The sequence below is a fragment of the Gaeumannomyces tritici genome (genome assembly GCF_000145635.1).
Source record: "Gaeumannomyces tritici R3-111a-1 unplaced genomic scaffold supercont2.4, whole genome shotgun sequence".
NCBI lineage: Eukaryota > Fungi > Ascomycota > Sordariomycetes > Magnaporthales > Magnaporthaceae > Gaeumannomyces > Gaeumannomyces tritici.
Genome location: NW_008804548.1, coordinates 1,467,088 through 1,486,094, shown reverse-complemented (window position 1 = coordinate 1,486,094; position 19,007 = coordinate 1,467,088). Strand labels below are relative to the sequence as shown.

At 59.7% G+C, this 19,007-nt stretch overlaps 5 protein-coding genes across 5 annotated transcripts; 3 read left to right on the top strand and 2 right to left on the bottom strand.

The window, feature by feature from the left end:
- Positions 1–476: 476 nt before the first annotated feature.
- GGTG_07934 (skeletal muscle and kidney-enriched inositol phosphatase) lies at positions 477–4,904 on the top strand. The gene is made up of 3 exons (XM_009225765.1): positions 477–998; positions 1,077–4,558; positions 4,647–4,904. Exons 1-3 carry the CDS (start codon positions 960–962, stop codon positions 4,756–4,758), a joined length of 3,633 nt encoding a protein of 1,210 aa, XP_009224029.1. The 5' UTR covers positions 477–959; the 3' UTR covers positions 4,759–4,904.
- A 58-nt stretch (positions 4,905–4,962) lies between these two features.
- Positions 4,963–8,752, bottom strand: GGTG_07933 (hypothetical protein). The gene is made up of 2 exons (XM_009225764.1): positions 7,104–8,752; positions 4,963–7,037 (listed from the first exon to the last, which is right to left on the bottom strand). Exons 1-2 carry the CDS (start codon positions 7,674–7,676, stop codon positions 5,388–5,390), a joined length of 2,223 nt encoding a protein of 740 aa, XP_009224028.1. The 5' UTR covers positions 7,677–8,752; the 3' UTR covers positions 4,963–5,387.
- A 1,307-nt stretch (positions 8,753–10,059) lies between these two features.
- GGTG_07932 (L-asparaginase) lies at positions 10,060–13,042 on the bottom strand. Its single transcript, XM_009225763.1, has 2 exons — positions 12,473–13,042; positions 10,060–12,390 (listed from the first exon to the last, which is right to left on the bottom strand). Exons 1-2 carry the CDS (start codon positions 12,681–12,683, stop codon positions 10,928–10,930), a joined length of 1,674 nt encoding a protein of 557 aa, XP_009224027.1. The 5' UTR covers positions 12,684–13,042; the 3' UTR covers positions 10,060–10,927.
- An 892-nt stretch (positions 13,043–13,934) lies between these two features.
- Positions 13,935–16,215, top strand: GGTG_07931 (hypothetical protein). The gene is made up of 3 exons (XM_009225762.1): positions 13,935–14,301; positions 14,400–15,176; positions 15,311–16,215. Exons 1-3 carry the CDS (start codon positions 14,202–14,204, stop codon positions 15,430–15,432), a joined length of 999 nt encoding a protein of 332 aa, XP_009224026.1. The 5' UTR covers positions 13,935–14,201; the 3' UTR covers positions 15,433–16,215.
- Positions 16,216–16,542: 327 nt separating this feature from the next.
- Positions 16,543–18,988, top strand: GGTG_07930 (mannan endo-1,6-alpha-mannosidase DCW1). Its single transcript, XM_009225761.1, has 2 exons — positions 16,543–17,334; positions 17,421–18,988. Exons 1-2 carry the CDS (start codon positions 17,136–17,138, stop codon positions 18,746–18,748), a joined length of 1,527 nt encoding a protein of 508 aa, XP_009224025.1. The 5' UTR covers positions 16,543–17,135; the 3' UTR covers positions 18,749–18,988.
- Positions 18,989–19,007: the final 19 nt, after the last annotated feature.

Here is a 19,007-nt window from a genome sequence, read left to right as displayed (position 1 = left end):
CTGATCTAGCGCACGGGCAGAACTCTGAAACACAGGCTGCAGCAGCAACTTACCGGCCAGGGACAGGTCGTGGGCCAAGCTACGTAACACTCGCACACTGTCCGCTTATGTCGAGAGCGACTGCTCTTGACCACGTATCTGTTGCACCCCTCTTGACGTATGCCAAATACCTGGCGGGCAGTGCTGGGCTGACCCTTGTGGCGATGTCCATCGTGTCGCCGCCAGCTGCCTGGGCGAGAGTCCGGCTGTGCTCCCGCGGCGGCGAGGGGCCTGTTGGGAGCGCTCACGAGGCCTGCCAGGCACGACATGCACGATTATGGATTATGCCTTTGACGAGAGCGATGGGCGTTCTGGACGCAGGGCCATGCCCGTGTCACTGGTGACCTTGTACCCATTGTTTAGTGGGGGCCCATGCATTGCCCGCCAACTCCCGCCAGCCAAGCCTTCTCTGACGATGCAGCCTGACCGACGGAGCATATTTGGTGCTTTCCATATTTTACGTCGTCTGGTTCTCTCGGTCGCGCCTCGCTGCACTGTAGTCCGCCGACGCCAGCGCCCAGCTCTGTTCGCTAGGGACCGAATTTTATGCTATTTTATCCTACCCAATCTGCATGCCAATTGCCAATTGTCACTCCCAGCTCCACCGTCGCCTCTGCTGGGCCTTTTCTCCACACCTCGCTCACACCTCGTACCGTCACTCACTCCCCGCCTCTCAACATCATACCTACCTCGACCGCTCAGCCTCCCCGACCTGCCCGACCCTCCAACTGGCCTCCCAGCGCGCCTCCGCGGCTGCTCCCCTTGATGGACCCGCGAGCCCCCAGCTGCTTTATGAGTGCTAGGCCGAGACGTTGCCGGTGTGATGGGTAGACTTGCCCGTTGATATCCGCTCCTGTCGTGCTCCCAAGCACCCTCTGGGAATCCCCATCTCCGACCGCTCCTCTCACCGCATCCCGTCCATGGCCGACGGACGAGACGGGCCTGATGGCTCGTCACTGGTCCGTAGCCCCAGAGCACAACCCCCTTCATCCCTCCACAAGAGACATGTCGCTGATGCCTGACGTGACGGCCCACAGAAGCCCGTCTCCTCGCTGAGATCGCACTTCGAGAACATGGGCAAGGGCCCGGACCAGTCCAGCGGCTCCGGATCCCCCGTTCCTACGCGCGCTGCCTCTCCCGTGCACAAGCCCGACCGACCACGAGAGCCGCCCGCCCACGTCCACGAGGCGCCGCCACCGCCGAGGGCAAAGCCGCCCGCCCGCATTCCCAGCGCTCCCAACCCCGAGCCCCATCTTAACTCCCGTGCCGTGCCGCCTCCGAGGCTAAGCCCGAGCCCTGCCAACGTGGGCGCGCCCTCCCTCCACGTGCAGCCCCCGCGGTCACCGCCTAGAGGGAGGTCGCTCCGTATAGCCACAGGAGACCTTGCCGGCGGCTTTGCGGGCAGCTTCCTAAATCCGGATTCGCTTGTTAAGCCATCCACGCCCGCCACGCCGTCGCGTCCTTTCAAGATTCCCAGCAGCACCCCACACACACCCGTCTTTGAGCCCCGGAGGTCGCCTCGGCTAGTCCCGTCACAGCCCCCGTCTCCACCGCCGCCGCGGCGGTCCGCGGAACTCAAGAGAGAGCGTGAGCGCGATCGAGATGTCAAGCCAGTGCCTCCGCCAATAAACCGCGCGGACAAACCCCTGATCCCGGCGAGATTGTCCTACCTAGGGTCCGACACATCCTTGAACTCCCCCGACTTCGCCCGCCGCTTTGTCGAGACCAAATCGCCCTTTGGCAGCCCCCCTAGCAGTAACGGCAGCGTTGATGAGGATCCGCCTCCCACGCTCCCCGCCCGGCCAAAGCCCGCAGGGACGCCCACCGCCGATGACATACCTCGGAGAGGGAGCGCGATACAGGTTGAATTCGATCCCCCGCCCCTGCACCCGTCTATCGCGAGTAGGCGGAAAGAGAGGGAACATGATATGGCAAACGGCGCGGCGCTGAGGGTGGTGGGGGGAGCTGGTGCATCAAGAGGACCTCTTACGCCACAGGGCACCGGTGACCAGGGGCCGCCACTCCCGACCCGACCCGGTGCGCCTCCACAGGAGCAGAAGCAGCCGGCCCCAACGCACAATGGCTATTCGGTCATGAGGCCACCGCCCAGGCCGCCGAAGTCGGGCGCCAACGACAGCCAGATTCCCGCCGCTCAGAAAAGGGCCGTGTCCACACCTACGTCACAGCAGCACCCGCCGCCTCCGCAAAGAGCACATGGCAGGACTACGACACTCGATAGGTCAACGAGCCTCCGCGCGCCGCCGCCGCCGCCGCCGCCGCCCGGGCCGCCCGCCATGCCCGCAGTGTCGGAAAACAGGGTGCCTGAGAGCCCGGCTGGCTCCGGGGCCAGGACCGAGATCAACCTAGCTTACCCCGACTCTTCCAATACCAACCGACGGCCGCCCTTCATCAAGCAGGGCGTCCACGAGATCCACACCAAATACGACAGCCGCATATTCGACGTCTGCGGCGAGCTAGTGTGTACTAGCGGCCACCTGACACGGGTCTGGAGCGTCCTAGACGGCGAGCTCTTGATGAGTCTATCGCACGGCGAAAACGTCAAGGCCACCGCCGTCGCCTTTAGGCCGGGAGCCAACGTCGACGAGGAAGGCGCGAGGGTCTGGATTGGGAACAATGTGGGCGAGCTTATGGAGGCTGACATTGCCACTCAGAGCATCGTGGCCAGCAAGCCAGCGGCACATGGGCGTCACGAGATCATCAAGATCTACCGGCACTTCAACGAGCTCTGGACGCTGGACGAAGCAGGCACTCTCAACGTCTGGGGGCCTGACGAGGAGACCGGAGTGCCCAACATGGCAGGGCCCCCGCACCAGGCATTCAGGTGCCCCAAGGGGCACACCTTCTCCATTGTCGTCGGGGACGAGCTGTGGCACGCGACCGGAAAGGAGGTGCGCATATTCTTGCCCACCATGGACGGCAGGAACCAGTTCCAGGTGCTCATACGCGCCCTCTACCAAGAGCAGGCAGGGGATGTGGTGTCGGGAACCCTGATGCCCTCCGACCCGGACAAGGTCTTCCTTGGCCATGGGGACGGCAAGGTCAGCATCTACTCTAGAGCAGACTACTCTTGCGTAGGCCTCTTCAACATTAGCTCCTTCAAGGTCAACACGCTGGCAGGCGTGGGCGACCACATCTGGGCCGGCTTCAACTCGGGTCGTCTCTGCGTCTACGACATCACGCAGTCTCCGTGGGTGGTCAAGAAGGACTGGCAGGCGCACGACAACCCCGTAGTCAAACTAATACCAGACCGGTCGAGTTTCTGGAAGACGGAGCGGAGTCAGGTCATCTCTCTTGGCGCCGACAGCATGATCCGAGCTTGGGACGGCTTGCTGCAGGAGGACTGGCTTGAGGACAAGATGCAGTCCAAGGACGGCGAGTACTGTCAAATGGAGCAGCTCAAGGCCATGATCATGACATGGAATGCCGGCGCATCGACGCCCAACAGCCTGCGCTACTCGGACAGTGACGCCACCTTCATACAGCAACTCCTGCAGAGCAGTGACTCGCCCGACATCCTGGTATTCGGCTTCCAAGAGCTCGTTGACCTAGAAGACAAGACGGCAACGGCCAAGCGGTTCCTCAAGACCAAGAAGAAGAAGGAGGGGTCGGATCAGGAGCGCATGAGCCACCAGTACCGCGACTGGCGCGACTTCCTGGTGCGCAGCCTCGACGACTACATGCCGGGCGAACTGTACCACCTCCTACAGACGGCGCACATGGTCGGTCTTTTCACGTGCATCTTCGTCAAGGCCGACATCCGCGACCGCATCCGCAATCTGAGCGCGGCCGAGGTCAAGCGCGGCATGGGCGGCCTGCACGGCAACAAGGGCGCCATCGTGGTGCGCTTCACGCTCGACGACACGTCGCTTTGCTTCGTCAACTGTCATCTAGCGGCCGGACAGACGCAGGCGCAGAGCCGGCACAACGACATACATGCCATCCTCGAGGCTGCCATCCTGCCCGTCGAGCGCGACCCCAACACGCGCATTGACAACTTCATCGGCGGCGGCGACGGCACCATGATCCTGGACCACGAGCTCTGCCTCATCAACGGCGACCTCAACTACCGCATCGACACGATGTCGCGCGACACTGTCGTCATGGCCGTCAAGGCCGGCAACCTCGCCAAGCTTCTGGAGCGCGACCAGCTCCTGGTGGCGCGGCGGCGCAACCCGGCCTTCCGCCTGCGCGCCTTTGAGGAGGCCGCCATCTCGTTCGCGCCGACGTACAAGTACGACGTCGGGACCGACAACTATGACTCGTCCGAGAAGAAACGCTCGCCCGCCTGGTGCGACCGCCTGCTGCACCGCGGCGCCCGCGGCCGCATCACGCAGCTCGACTACCGCCGCCACGAGGTGCGTGTGTCGGACCACAGGCCCGTCAGCGGCCGCTTCCGCTTCTCGGTCAAGCACATCGAGCCCCGCGCCCGCGCCGTCGCCTGGATGGAGTGCCAGCAGCGCTTTGAGGACACCAAAGCCCAGGTTGCCATGGAAGAAAAGTAGGTCTTGTTTTTCTTCTCTCTTTGCCTCTGTTGTGCATGCGTTTAAGCGCTTGAGTCGAGTGCTAACCAAGGTGCATGTTCACAGGCTCTACTACCTCATGCAGATCATCGGATACGATGAAGTCACCAGCCACCAGCTCATAACAGAAAGATCGTCTCGCAGGGTCCACAGGAGCCCTAGTAGGAACAGGGGCTAGCGAGCATCAGATTTTACCCAATATCGGTTTCCCAGCGAGGCATGTTTGAAGTAAAAGGAGAAGGAGCATCGAAAGACCATGACACAGCGTTCCCATAGCAAAACACGCATTAACGAAGCGCGCCAGGGGTGTAAAATCGGATGAATATATATCGAGGTTTGGGTGCGGCCCATGTTTGCTCCTATGTTGTGACCTGCCTGCGTGGCCATTTTGATTGCCTTGGACCGAACACCCAGAATCATCCTCTAAAGGGGGTCGTGGCGCAGGTTTTGGATCAGAGACCAAAATCTGACATCACCATCCAGCGTGAACATCTGTCAGTCGCAACATTCTAATACCAGAACGGTTTCGGGCAGCGGCTCCATCCCAGCCTCGCAAATACAAAACGTGCGTAATCTATGCTGTGTGCAAAGCAAACGGCCGTCTAAAGTGTCTATTAGATGATGCGTGTACAACCCAGGCCAAGCCAAAGCCGAAAAAGAAGATGCAAGAGAATCTCACAGCAATGACAAAAGAATGTAGGTTTTATAAAAGACAAGTCCTAGAAACGAAGGATAATAAATGCTAATAGAACAGGAGGATGCGACGCATACGTCTAGTCAGGTCTCCTCGCGAGCAAGCATCCGGCCTCACTGCACCTGAAGGATCTTGCTTTTACTCGCCTTCTGCTCCACCATGTGGGCGACCCAGCCTTCGGCTTCGCGGAGCGCGCGACGCGGGTCCTTTTTGCGTTTGAGGAGGAAGCCCTGGATCTCGGCGGGCGAGAAGCAGCAGTCAGGGATCTTAGCACCGAAGGCGGTCGCTATCCGCGCCAGCTCCTTGAGGTCAGTGAAGGCCTCCTCACTCTCCTCGCTCTCCTCGCTAGCGCTGCTGTGCACGCTGGCCTCGTTCTTCTCGTCGGTGTCGACATGGACAAACGCTCCTCCGTGGTCCGTGGTAAACTCAATGTCGCCATCGTTACCACCCTCCACCCCGCTAGTGAGATTGGCGATTGTGGTAGCCAGTGCTTCCAGCTTCGAGTGCAGGGCACTCATCAGAGATGTGGCCCCAAAAGGCCTGTCCATCGAGCCTCCCATGTCCTCGGACTTGTGCTGCTTTCGTGGCTGCCGCATGCTAGCCGGTGCAGGGGCCTGTTGTGTCCACCGGGGCTGGCTGGCCTCGTACATTCGCTGGAACAGCTCGCAGGCCTGGCGCTGGGTGGCGTTGCCAAAGGCGACCTGTAGATCGACTCTGCCGGGCCGAATCAAGGCCTCGTCCAGAACCTCGGGTCGGTTTGTGGTCATGATAAGCACTCTTCCCTCATGCGATGCCACGCCGTCGATGGCGTTGAGCAAGCCCGAAAGCGAGATGCCGTTACCCTCGTTCTCCATACCGTGCCCGCCCATTCCGAGGCCACCGCGCTTTGCTCTGGCGGTCGCCGTTCCGGACCTCGCAGGCTTCTTGTCGCTTTGGCGAGTGAGATGAGCGGCCTTAGCTTTATCATCCTCCTTCGCGTTGCCGCTCCCTTCGGTCTGCTTTCCGGCGCCATCGTCTTCTGATTTACCATCGTCATCGTTCTCATCGCCCCTTCCATTCGTGCCGCTCTTGGTGTCCTTGTCATCCTTGTCATCCTTGCTGTCACCATCGTCGTCGGGGCGGCTCAGACCGGCCGTATCAATGTCCTCTAAAAGCACAACACACCGTCGCGGCAGGCTGTTGAAGAGCAGCACCAAGTCCTCCTCGGTCAGCGCCGGGTCTAGTAGGCTGATGACGAATATATCGAGACCGAAAACACCGGCGAGTGCAAACGACAGCGACGTTTTGCCCGTGCCCGGAGGCCCGTGGAAGAGGTATCCCCGGCGCAAGGGGATGCCGCGGGTGGCATACCACAGAGGAGTCGCCGGATGCAGGTACTCGTTAATATCGGACAGGAGCTGGCGCTTTTGCTTGTGGTCAAGCACAACAGTAGACATGGGCCTGACGGGCCGGTTGGCCACTGTGGACCACGAGTTCCTCCCTCCGAACCTGCGCATCATAGACGTGTTGGGTCGCTTGATGACAGTGCGAACAAAGTTCTCCTTGAAGTAGTCCTGCCTCACGTGTTGAAGTAGCCTTTTGATCGGCTCGGCAGTGAAAGAGAAGCAGGAAAGTACCATGGTCTCTGTATCTTTGACCACCGAGGCACCAAAGGGGGTGCTGCTGCTGCTGGCGAGCATACTGTCTCGCTTCCGGTAAACGCAAAAGTACGTCCCTCTGAACCAAAAGCCGTGGCTACCCATGGCTGGGACATAGCGGGGAGGCTGCATATCGCCGCATCAGCGCATATTCTCCACTTGGGAGCTCACCCGAGTCGCATTAGAACTTACCGTGGTCGCGTGCTGGTATGAGAAGTTGAGGTACAAGTCCCCTCCATCACCGTCGAGGGCGCGGACCGGCACGTGTTGCCTGGCCTCGTTTGTGCTCTGCTCCTCCCAGGCACCCGTCGTAGACGATTCGGCCATGAGAGATCGCGCATTGCTGACGTGAGGCTGGGCGGCCAGCCACTTCAGGACCTGTTGGTGGATATCGTCGTCGCTGCTGATATGTATCGAGGCCATCAGATACTCCTCAACCAGGCCGTAAACGAGGTCCCATGCCTGACGGGCCAGCCGGCCCGCTGCCCAGAGCAGGCCCAAGAAGGCAACTATTGCGGCGAGGTCGAGACCCAGATAGGCGCCAAAGGTGGAGTTCATGGCCATGAAGGTGTGCAAGAAGGGGTTGATCTGTGCACCGAACAGGGGCATGAGCTTCTCGAACCCGATGGGGAGCTGGATACCCGCGTTGCCCGCGGTGCCAGTGCCGGTGCCGTTGGCGGCACCGCTGCTGGCGCTGGCCGACATTGTCGCCGTGATATTGTCGAGGGAGGGCAGGAGGTCTTTGAGAATGGCGTCGAAATCCATGACGCCAGTAGTGCTAACAGAGCCTAATGCGGGGAAAGACTCGGCGTATATATTCCGCAGGCGGCCCTCTTCTTGCCGGGGTTGTGGGTAGGGCAATAAGAGGCGGTTTGTGAGACAAGCTGCTGTCGACGGCACGCGGCATTTGAGGCTCCTCAACGTACTTATACACCCTACCTATGGTGTTACCTATGCCCGATAACCCGATTCTGGAAGGTTGTGGTGATGTGGAGTGAGGTATGTTTGGGCACACAAGTGGGGAGTCAAGGCCGCGAAGCAGGCTAGGTAGGTGAATTCCGACGAAGCCCAGTCCGTCTCATCATGAGTGAGTGTTGGTGATGTGGCAAAAGTCCAGTAACTCGATCCTTCCGGGACCTTGAAGAGTTCGGCCAGGCCGAGAGAAAAGGAGGCCAAGCAGCTCGGCTGTCCTGCAGGTCAGCATGGGGGGGTGACTTGACTCCATGGGGTGTAAGATGGAATCCACGGTCAAGTGCTTTGCAGGCCAGAGCCGCCTCTAACGAGATGAACAAGACAAACGGCGAATGGCTGGGCCGGTGACTGTTAGGCCGGTGGGCTTGCAAGGCCTTGGGAGCCGAGGCGGCGTCAATGGAACCGCTCCACGCTTTTTGAAGCTAGATAACCAAGGTAGCAGTTAGGTGTGAGGCGTGTCATGGCCAAACAGGCCTCGGCTCGTACGACGGGGGCCGCCAACATGACGGGCCAGGGTAGGTGGCTAGGTAGGTATGGAGGATGTGCTGGGTTGAGCGAGGGAGATGGGCCAAAGGCCTCGGGTCAGAGCTAGTCCGCTCAAAACTGCACCATGCAGAGTCCCAGAGCTAAGGCGCAACCCAACACGCTCGTGGCCTGGCCGTACTGGCGTTCCACGGCTTTTGGGTGGCAATTTGGAGCGTTACAACATTAAAAACGTGAAGGTGCCCGGCTGACGATTGGAATGGGGGGTCATCAGAAGAAGGGAGGTTGGCTGCGGGATGGATGCGTTGGGTGCTGCGGGCAGGGGCTACCTAGCCCGAACGCAACGAGGAAATCGCGATGGAGACGTTTCCCTGCCTAAATTTGCTTAGCTCCCCTCCTTAAATCACTTGCCCTATGCAGTGGAGCCCGGACAACTGAGCTGGGCTGCCAGCTAAGGTGACAGCATGTGGGCGTAATCAATGAAAATTGATGTTATACCACTAGACCCTTAGGGCTAGGAGGTGGGTGTCCAGACCAGGGGCCACCTCGCTCTTATAACTTGTACTCCAAGTCTGCCCGCCCGCCCGACAGGACAGGGCACTTCGGGTGAGGATCCGGGAACACGAGGGCCACAGGGCAGAGGGAAGGAACACCCGGGCCCGATGGAGGAGCTGCACGCATAGGGCTGAGCCATGAAAACGAATCAATACCCGACGTATCCGTTTCCAAAACGTATCCGTTTCCAAAGACGAAGTACGGTGCTCTGTCCGATCGAATCTCGGTCAGCCAGCCCTCTGCTTTCCTTACGGGCTTATGACGGAGGGGATGGCCTCGAGGATGGGTGTGCCGAGGCAGCCCCGTAATACGAGAACGAAGTAAAGGGCGACACGCAAACATGCATTATTTACCTATTCGAGCGACTTCCATGAGCCTGCGGAGGATATGTGGCCCATGTGGTCGTTGGTGCCACTGCGTGTTATTCTCCGCCTTTTGTCCCACGACACACAAACACCCAGCATGGTCAGCCAACGACACGCACTCTAACCGCGCGCCAGTGCGACGGACAGGGCGACACGACTGCCACAAAGCCCGGCCGTTTGACGTGGGATGGAAAATCCAGTGCGACCGGATGACCATGTCGGGCACCCACCCCTAACAGGCAATTGTGAATGAAATGGTGGTGATGACGGCACCCGCTCGCTCGCGCAGTTACACAGGGAAATGCCTCCGCCACCCCATCCTCCTCGGCACGGAGTTGGCGACAAGAAGGAGGCTTAAGAACTGGAGGCGAAGTTGGCAGGTACAGAAGCAATGGCGAACAACAACAAAAAAAAAACACAGACACCACGTAGCATGGGCGCGCCACTTGTCGTTGCCGGCACACACACCGGTTTCGCCCCCAAATCTCAGATCCAAAATTAAAAGCCGCTCCAATGCGATTGTGACATCTGCATCGATCTACGCGGGAGGAGTGCATTTAGTTGCCGCCTGATTAGGATTGCGGCACAGTGGCTGGCTGCATCTTCCAAGCCTAGGGGTAAGCGACCCCAGCTCATGTCCGGCTTCCCGGTCTCCCTCCTTCAGGACTGCTTGCAGGGGTGTCGACCGATGCTGACCCAGCTCGTGCCGTGGCGGCAGCCCTTTTCAGGCAGGTGCAGGTGGCTGGCTGTTGGTGGAGAGCGAAGGCATCCACGCGCACTGTCTCCGGGCACAAGCTGCACAGTGAAATTAGAGCGCGGCTTCGCCCAATGAGGCTACTTGGAGGTGTGCTGTTGTTCCTTTAAATGTCGGCTACCTAGGTTCCCACTCCCTCGCCCAAAAACTCGCAAAGGATGGCTCGGCAAGGCTGTTTCGGCCTTCCGACTCGGGCTGCCTCTTCCAAAACGGAGGTCGCCAACCATTCCTGTTGTCCAAACTCGAACCCGACGAAACCCCCTCCTTGGCCGTCTCCTGGCCGGATGCGTGTCACTGCCGGAAAGAGACTGCAGCGGGCCGAAAGAGAGACTGAGGCAGGTCTGCGGCGAGTGTTTGCGCATCCCATTGACGGCAAATGGCGGGGCTCCTCCACCGGCTTCGCCTGGAATCGTCCTGGACCCTATGGATCCCAGCCGCTTGAGCCACCCAACACTGCGAGGCCGACAAAAGAGACCGCGGCCGATAAACGCGACCGGAAACTATCCCCGTTTGTGCGCGCCATTCGTTGGGCCAGGCCGAATACCTACCTTAGCTAGGCACGGTACCTAGGTACTGGGTTGGTAGGGGGGGGCGATATGCGGGGTTATGGCCAGTGGTCCTGGCCGCGCGGCTACGGTTGCCGTCTGCCACCACCCTCGACATTCCCAGCTCGAGACGCCGTAACGGGATGCCGAGGCGCCTGTTGAATCTTTAAAGGAAGGCTCGTTGCCAATGATACAGCCAATGAATCAGGGTCCAACACAGCAGTGTCTGTGTTGCCTTGACACGAGAGCGAAAAAAAAAAAAGGAAAACATCCCGACCGATACGACGTGATCCAACAACACGTCACCTCTGCGGCCAGGTTTGCCCGGACACACAGGGTCCCCTAGTTCGTCTCCGTCTTCTGCCGCTTGGGCGACGGCTGCTGGTTCTGCTGCTGCTGCCGCTGTCGCTGCTGCTCGGCCTCGTACTCGGTCAGGTGCGCGCCCGCCTCCCGCAGCAGCTCGACGCAGCCGCTGTTGCCCATCTTCTCGGCCAGGAAGAGGGGGGTGTTGTTGGCCCGGTTGCGCACGTGCACGCTCGCGCCCCTCATGAGCAGGTCCCGCAGCACCTCGGCCGTCGGCCCCACCGCCGCCAGGTGCACCGCCGTGTTGCCCGCATAGTCGGACCGTTTGAGCAGCTGCTGGCCCGTCGCCTCGTCGCTCGCCAGCATCTCCCGCACCCTGGCTAGGTCGCCGTTCTGGATCGCGTACCCGAGCTCCGTGAAGCGCGTCTCCACCTCCGTCAGCGGGCTCTTGGGGCCCGCGCCGACCGAGTTTTGCCGCGACCGTCCCTCCATGAAACTGCCGCCAGGGTGGGAGAAGGTCGGCTGCGCCGACTCGGTCATCTCGCCCCTCAGCGACTGCGCCATCATGCCCACTATCTCGGTGTACGAGAGGCCCTCGAGCGCAAGCAGGTACGAGAGCTTGGTCAGCGCGCCCTCGGTCGTCAGGTCCTGCCCGAATACGACACCCGCCCGGCCCAGAGCCGTGCCGGGGGCGTACAGCGGCGACACGAAACCGTTGGTGCACTGGCTGACATTGATTATGACAATGCCGCGCTCTACGGCCGAGCGGATGACCTTGGTGAAGCTGCCGTCGATGCCCCCGGGGGCGTTGCCCATGCCAAAGGTCTCGAGGATGAGGCCCTTGAGACCCTCCACATGCAGGACCGAATCCAGCATTTCGGGCTTGATGCCGGGAAAGATGCGGATGCAGGCGACGTGTTGAGTGTCGAGGTAAGTCTTCACCTGGAAGCCGGCGATCCTAGTAGGCCGGCGCACCAGTGACCAGTTTACGTCGACGCCCAGGCTCGTCACCTTGGCCAGGGGCGGAAAGTTGGGGCTGTCAAAGGCTGCGAATGCCGAGGCCGAGACCTTGGTGGTCCGGTTGCCACGGTAGAGCGTGTGGTGGAAGAACAGGCAGACCTCGGGGATGATGAAGGTTCCGGCAATGATTAGTGATCCCAGCAGGTTGTCGGTCGCATCCGACTGGAGGGCAAAGATGGACGCCTGTGAGCCCGTGAGGATGACAGGCTTGCCGAGGTCGGACATCATGAAGGACAGGGCAGAAGCCGAGTAGGCCAGCGAGTCGGTGCCATGGAGCACGACGAACCCGTCGAACAGCCGGTAGTTCTCCTTGACCGTCTGGGCAATCTCGGCCCAGCCTGCAGACGAGATGGAGCTCGAGTCCAGCAGCGGGTTGAACTCCAAGGCGCAGTATCGGATATGCCTAGAGTACGAGCTCAAGGGCGTCCTGAGACTGGGGAGACTGAGCATCTTTCCATTGTGGTAGGCGTGGAGCTCGTTGCCTATGCGCCGCCACGTGTAAGTCGACTAGCACTACTCTGGGATAGGAACGGCACGGCGGCCTGAACAGTTGGGTTCTCCTACCTTGGCCGGGAGACAAGTCATTGAACGAGGGCCGCGGGGCCATGGCATGCTCCAGGAAGCCATTAACAGGAACCAGGCCGTCCTCGGACGGCTGCATGCAGATGGTACCGCCCGTAATGATGATCAAGACGCGGGACTCTGGGTAAGAAGACTTGGGGCTCGCCCGCCCCGGGGCGGTAGGCTGCCCCATTGCCGGGAGTCCGCTGGCCATGTTGCTGGAAGGTGGATGTGATTGGGAGGCTAGGGGGCGTGGGGGGAGAAGCAGCTCTGCTTGGTGTTTAGCTCTAGAATCTGGTACTGGTACGGAGCGCTCGCTCGGCCAAGAAGTTATGAGGCGGGTGTGCGTGTAGTAGATAAACAATACTTGGCGGTGGCCGGATATGGTGTATCTTGATTGCTAGAGGGTCCTGTGTTTGTCTCGGTTTCCAGCAGTAGCGCCAAAGAAACTACAGCCACACCGGCCCGTCAAGTCTTTGTTTTTTCTTGCTTGGGCACTTGGTCCTTTTTCAACTTGGACTTCTAGGTCGAATTCACTAGGGCGATTGCCACCCAGTGGGCCTCCGGGTCCGGCGCTGGCTCTCCACAGAATTCCAGGACCGACGACCGAAAAGAACCAGGAGCTGCGGCGGTATTACCCCATAGTAACTCGGTTGCAGGCTAGAGAGCGGAATCGTTTAGTCATCGGCGTGAATTGGAGAGATAACGAACAGCAAAAAGGGAGCTGCAGGACACCGACAACGGACTAGTCATGCTGGAAGAATTCACTGCCGCGCTCACCGGCCATCTGGGTTTGAGACCAGACGGAAACAGTAGATCAATTATCATGAGATGTAGGTTTTGGGAAGATGAGATGAACACGTATTTGTTCAGCAACGGTGAGGAAGGAAAATCCTTTTCAAGTCACTTTTCTAGGTGTATACCCAAGCAGCAGCAACTTCTTCTCTTTTCTTTCTCCACAGATACTTATCTGCGCATACTGGTGTAGGTACCTACCACCCCACCTACAATGCATGTATCGTCGTATCACACAAGGCTGAACGCTGATAAAGATGATGGAGGTCATGGCATGGCAGTGCACAACGCACATGGCAAACATGACATCGAGGGGCAAATGATGACCGCATCAGCAACAGCACAACCTGAGAGCGGGGTCACTCATCCCTGGAGGTAACGTTCGCTGTCTCAACCTAATTCAAGGGGGGGGGGGGGGGCGGGAGAGGTTTGGCAGCCATAAAAACTTTGTGGCAGAAAAAAGAAAAAAATGGGAACGTCAGAGGGGAGAATGAAAAAAAAAAAAAAAAAATCTTTCACACGCACGAGGACCGAAATAAATCAGGTACCAGGCTTGGGGGCGTCGCCGCTTGCGTGCGTCCCTGGATCAACCAGGCTCCTGGAAGGGTTTTCGGGGCTCAAAGCGGTGAAGCTGCAAGCCCTTGGCAGGCATCTCCCCCAGAGCTTCAACCAATCATCGTTTTTGAGTGGCAGCAGTCTGGCCATAGCATCTCCAGTATGATGGAGTTGCATATGCGAACGCTTAAAAGAGATTTGAGGGGAAGAAAAAATTGCGAGGGACGGCAGGAAAAAAAAAGCCGTGAGAAAGCTGCTGATAGCACCTCTCACTTCCCGTCTCCCGTCGGTCGCAACTTTTTTTTATATACAACCTACCCACAACCATCCAGTAGAGATACCTAGGAATCAGGTCCTTTACGTCGCAAAAAAATCCACAGCCATGACTTCCGCATTAGATCTCCAGCTCGAGGGCAGCTCGGTTACCTTTGAGCAGCTCTTTGAGATCCAGGAGGCCTTTGATGAGACCGAAGTCGAGATCAGTGAGTCGCAAGTTTACCTAGGAGGATGCGTCACTCTGGGGCCGCGCCCCAAATCAGATGGCTCTGTCTAACAACAACGCGCGCGCGCACGCAACCAGTCCGTCACCAGGTGAAGCTTAACAAGCCCATCTACGAGAAGCGCGCAAAGGTGGTGGCGGGCATCCCCAACTTCTGGCCCCTTGTCTTCGAGCAGGCGCCGCCCGATGTGGACGAGTACGTCCAGCCGACCGACGCGGCGCTGCTCATGGCGGCGCTCAAGTCGATCCACGTCTCGCACTTTGAGATCGAGGGCGACGCCGCCGACCCGGCCAATGGCGACCCGCGCAGTGTGTCCATCAAGTTCGAGTTCGGCGAGAACGACCACTTCGAGGACAAGATGGTCGAGAAGAAGTTCTGGTACCGCCGCGCCAAGGGCGGCTCCTGGTCCGGCCTCGTCAGCGAGCCCGTCAACCTCAAGTGGAAGGAGGGCAAGGACCTGACCAACGGCCTGCTCGACGCCGTCAAGGCCGTCTGGGATGAGGACCACAAGCCGGGCGCCGCCGCGTCCAAGGACAGGCAGGAGCTCACGGCCTCGGAGAAGGCGCTCGCCAAGAAACTCGAGGAGTCGGGCGGCTCGGGCGGCGTCAGCTTCTTCGCCTGGTTCGGCTACCGCGGCAAGAATGTCTCGGCCGAGGAGAGCCGTGTGCAGACCAAGAAGGAGAAGGAGAACCGGCGCCTCCGGGCCGAGGGCAAGGAGGTCCCGGACGACGAGGACGAGGACGCCGAAGACGATGATGACGACGAGGACGAGGACCCGCTCGAGATCTTCCCGGGCGGCGACGAGCTTGCCGTCTGCATTGTCGAGGACCTCTGGCAGGATGCCGTCAAGTACTTCCGTAAGTCAACATCTCCCCTCTCCATGTAGCTCTAGCACAGCAGTGCTACCTACTCCCTGCATTTGCCACTCCTCTGCGCCCCTCCCCCCGCCATCTTTCTATTTGCATGCTGACGTCGCAACTGGCGGGTATAGTGGCGGCTCAAGAGCAGGACGACGGCAGCGAGATGGACTACGAGTCCATGGACGAGGACACGGAGGATGCCTCGACTGCGGCGGACCAGCCCCCGGTGAAGAAGCACAAGCAGAAGAACTGAGCCACGTTTGAGCACGCAGTGGGTTTCTCTGGGAGTCGTTTCGGATCGTCGGGGGCTGTTCGTTTGGGAGCTGTTCACATGGGTGCTGGGAGATGCTTGCCGGCGCGCGCGGGACGGGACATTAATCGGAGTTGGGACAAGCAAGATAAAAAAAAAAAAAGGGGGGAGGAAGGAATGTGACGTCTGGATGGGAATTCGATATCATTTTTCTCTGCCTCCTTTGGCGCACACATGGATGGTGAAGGCTGTCATTCCTGTTAGCGTGCGAGTCGTCGACGATGTGCAGTGGCTTGGCGAAAGACAGCCCATTGGCTTGGCAGGCGCCAACTTTGCCAGATCTGGACCCCCCTTCTGTGCCATTTTTGCCTAGCCTCCGAGAAAAGTCACCAACCCCTGCGCCCCTGCGGATGCACAGACAGACAACGGGCGCCCGCATGAGTCGCCTAGGCCGCCTCTGCCCGCGCTCCCGGCCATTCGGTTTGGGCATACGAGATTGGCCGCTGACGGATCAATACCTATGGCCATATCGGAGAAGTCAAGCGGTGGACCACCAGACCCAGCCCGGAAACGAGCGCCCATACTTTTTATCTGTACCACATAGACAACAACGTCAACGCAGAACCGGGCGGCGGGCATCAGCACAGAAGGCGGCCCCCCTCCGTCGATCTTCGGATGGGCGGGATCGGCCAAGGTTTGAGGCCATGTACCCTGCCCTCTCTTCCCTATGCACGTGGGCCCATATGGCGGGAGGGTCCAACCGGCCGCGGCTTTCAGGCAAAGCTCAGACTCGACATGTTTCAAGCCTAGCCGTTCCAGCCAAGGATGCCAGAGCCTCGCTTGCAACCCACAGCCGCGCGTCCAAGCTTTTTCTTTCGCTTGCCGTTTTCCAAGAACTGGGGTGTGTATCCGCCGCAGCAAGAAGCACGCTTCTTTTTTTTTTTTTTTTTTGCCCAGGCGGCGCCCACCTGTCGACCTCAGTGGCACATCGTGAACGCAACGCAAGCGCCCGCCAGGTAGGGCCCGAGGTTGGCCAGGGCCGGGGCCGGGGCCAGGGTACAGGTGGGCCAAACCTGGATTCCGGAGCGCCTCTCCCCCAAAAATGGCGGCGGCCTTTGTGAAGATCCCCGTTGATCTCCATCGCCGCCCACCCGCACCTGGTTCGCTTGCGGGGGGTTGCTGCGTTCTCGCTCTGGCCTTCTCTTTTTCGTCTTGTTTTCTCATTCTCACTCCTGTCCGTCTTTTGTTCCTTCTCCCACCACTCAAGGACTCGACGCCGCTGTCTGTTTGTTAGACAGTTTGTGTTGTTCACCTTCGTAACATGGAGCCTTGAAGCAAAGCGTTTTTCTTTCTTTCTTTTCATTGCTTTCCCTTTTTTTCCCCTCTCGTCCTCTTTTGTTGTTGACTTTCCCTACATGCTTGCTCCTGGACGAGCCGGCCGAATTTCCTATCTCCCGATTTCCTTTTCCTAGGCCGCGTCCAGGTGACAGCGAAGACGATATATCACCCACATACACCATTGCTGGACAGTGCCCTATACACTAATCCGGCCTTCGGGACCTTCGTTTTTTTTTTGTTCACCACACATACCGACCAGAGCATGAACCCGGGCATCTCTTGAGATCCGAGTCTCGTGCTGCTTTGCCGAATCCGTCACCTCCTTTTCCAGTTTCCTTCCTTTCAACTCGGACCTCACATCCCTCGCCATGAGGTTATTAAGAAGAGTCGCCGCGGCGGCATGCCTCCTGACACAGCTGCCAGTGGCCAATGCCGCCATTCAAGTTGATATAAAGAACCCCAGTTCGGTTAGGACAGCCGCAAGCACGGTCGCGTTTGGTTTAATGAAGTACTACGCTGGAAATAATACGGGACAAATCCCTGGTAACCTGCCAGACCCATACTACTGTAGGTTGCTCTACCCTCGCCCGCTCCGTCTTGTACGTTTCTCCTCTGAAAAGGGGCCTCCTCGACTAACAAGCGCACGCCAACAGGGTGGGAGGCCGGTGCCATGTTTGGAACCATGATCGACTATCAGTTCTTGACGGGGGATAAAACATATAGCGACGTCACGATACAGGCGATGCTTCACCAGGCCGGTGAGCTCAGGGACTTTATGCCAAAGAACCAGACCAAGACGGAAGGAAACGACGACCAGGGCTTCTGGGCCATGGCGGCCATGAGCGCCGCCGAGAATAGGTTCCCGGACCCGCCGCCGGGTCAGGCGCAGTGGCTGGCGCTCGCGCAGGCCGTCTTTAACCAGTACGTCACGCGCTGGGACACGGCCACGTGCGGCGGGGGGCTGCGGTGGCAGATCTTCACCTTCAACAACGGCTTCAACTACAAGAACTCTATCTCCAACGGCTGCTTCTTCAACCTGGCCGCGCGCCTGGCCCGCTTTACGGGCAACCAGACGTACGCCGAGTGGGCCGAGCGCGTGTGGGACTGGACCGAGTCGGTCAAGCTCATCTCGCCCGAGTTCGACTTCTACGACGGCGCCTCGGTCGAGTCGGGCATCAACTGCACCAAGCACGACGTGATCCAGTGGTCCTACAACGCCGGCATCTTCCTGCACGGCTCCGCCTTCATGTACAACATGACGGGCAACGACAAGTGGCGCAGCCGCGTTGACGGCATCGTCAACCGCAACAGCGAAATCTTCTTCAACGGCACCGCCATGTTCGAGCCCGCGTGCGAGGGCGTCAACCTGTGCAACAACGACCAGCGCTCCTTCAAGGGCTACCTGACGCGTTGGATGGCCGGCACCGCCGCCCTGGCCCCCTTCACCGCCGAGCGCATCGCCGCCCAGCTGCGCGGCCATGCCGAGCTCGTGCCCAAAGCCTGCAGCGGCAGCCCGGCCAAGGGGTTCAACGGCGTGCCCGGCACCGCCTGCGGCTTCAGCTGGGTTCAGGCGCCGGGCGTGCCCGCCTTTGACGGCGACGTTGGCGTCGGCGAGCAGATGAACGCTCTCGGCGCCCTCATGTACACCCTCGCCCTCCCCAGGGAGAGCACGGCCGCGCCGGGCGGCGGCGGAAACACCGGCGGGGGTGACCGGGGCGGCGGGGGTGGCGGTGGCAACGGCGGCGGCGGTGGCGGGAGTGGGGGTGGTAGCAGTGGGGGCGACGACGAGCCGCCGATGGCGTTCGTGCCCGTCACGGGCGCCAACGGCGGCACGTCCCAGGGCGACGTCAACGCCGGCCTGGCGGAGAAGAAGGAGGTGCAGTTTGAGCCCATCACGACGAGCGGCAAGGTCGCGGCTGGGTTCCTGACGTCGGCGCTTGCGCTAAGCATCACTGGCTTCAGCATCTTCTTGATCATGTAAACCTGTCTCCTCCTTGTCCGCGCCTTTTTCTTCTATTCTCTTCTTGGATACCCCGGTTGCGAGATGTAATGATCCGATGGCTGGCGGTTTTGGTTTTCTGACCCTGAGCCTCAGTCAAATGTACAATTTTGTAGTTCATGGTTTTAGCATAGCCACCGTGTGGCCGGCATGAATAGCATAGCGATTTTTTCAAGGACAGATGGCGGTATTTACAGGGGACGTGAAGCACTCGGATGTGCCCAGTTGCTGGTTTTTTATG

Bases quoted from the DNA above. Each gene is read 5' to 3' on its own strand.
- GGTG_07934 (XM_009225765.1), top strand. From the start codon at position 960: ATGGCCGACGGACGAGACGGGCCTGATGGCTCGTCACTG. The intron at 999-1,076 runs GTCCGTAGCCCC...GACGGCCCACAG, and splicing joins GGCCTGATGGCTCGTCACTG to AAGCCCGTCTCCTCGCTGAG. The intron at 4,559-4,646 runs GTAGGTCTTGTT...GCATGTTCACAG, and splicing joins CAGGTTGCCATGGAAGAAAA to GCTCTACTACCTCATGCAGA.
- GGTG_07933 (XM_009225764.1), bottom strand. From the start codon at position 7,676: ATGGATTTCGACGCCATTCTCAAAGACCTCCTGCCCTCCCTCGACAAT. The intron at 7,038-7,103 runs GTAAGTTCTAAT...GGCGATATGCAG, and splicing joins CATACCAGCACGCGACCACG to CCTCCCCGCTATGTCCCAGC.
- GGTG_07932 (XM_009225763.1), bottom strand. From the start codon at position 12,683: ATGGCCAGCGGACTCCCGGCAATGGGGCAGCCTACCGCCCCGGGGCGG. The intron at 12,391-12,472 runs GTAGGAGAACCC...GGCGGCGCATAG, and splicing joins TGACTTGTCTCCCGGCCAAG to GCAACGAGCTCCACGCCTAC.
- GGTG_07931 (XM_009225762.1), top strand. From the start codon at position 14,202: ATGACTTCCGCATTAGATCTCCAGCTCGAGGGCAGCTCGGTTACCTTT. The intron at 14,302-14,399 runs GTGAGTCGCAAG...GCACGCAACCAG, and splicing joins TGAGACCGAAGTCGAGATCA to TCCGTCACCAGGTGAAGCTT. The intron at 15,177-15,310 runs GTAAGTCAACAT...TGGCGGGTATAG, and splicing joins GGATGCCGTCAAGTACTTCC to TGGCGGCTCAAGAGCAGGAC.
- GGTG_07930 (XM_009225761.1), top strand. From the start codon at position 17,136: ATGAGGTTATTAAGAAGAGTCGCCGCGGCGGCATGCCTCCTGACACAG. The intron at 17,335-17,420 runs GTAGGTTGCTCT...GCACGCCAACAG, and splicing joins CCTGCCAGACCCATACTACT to GGTGGGAGGCCGGTGCCATG.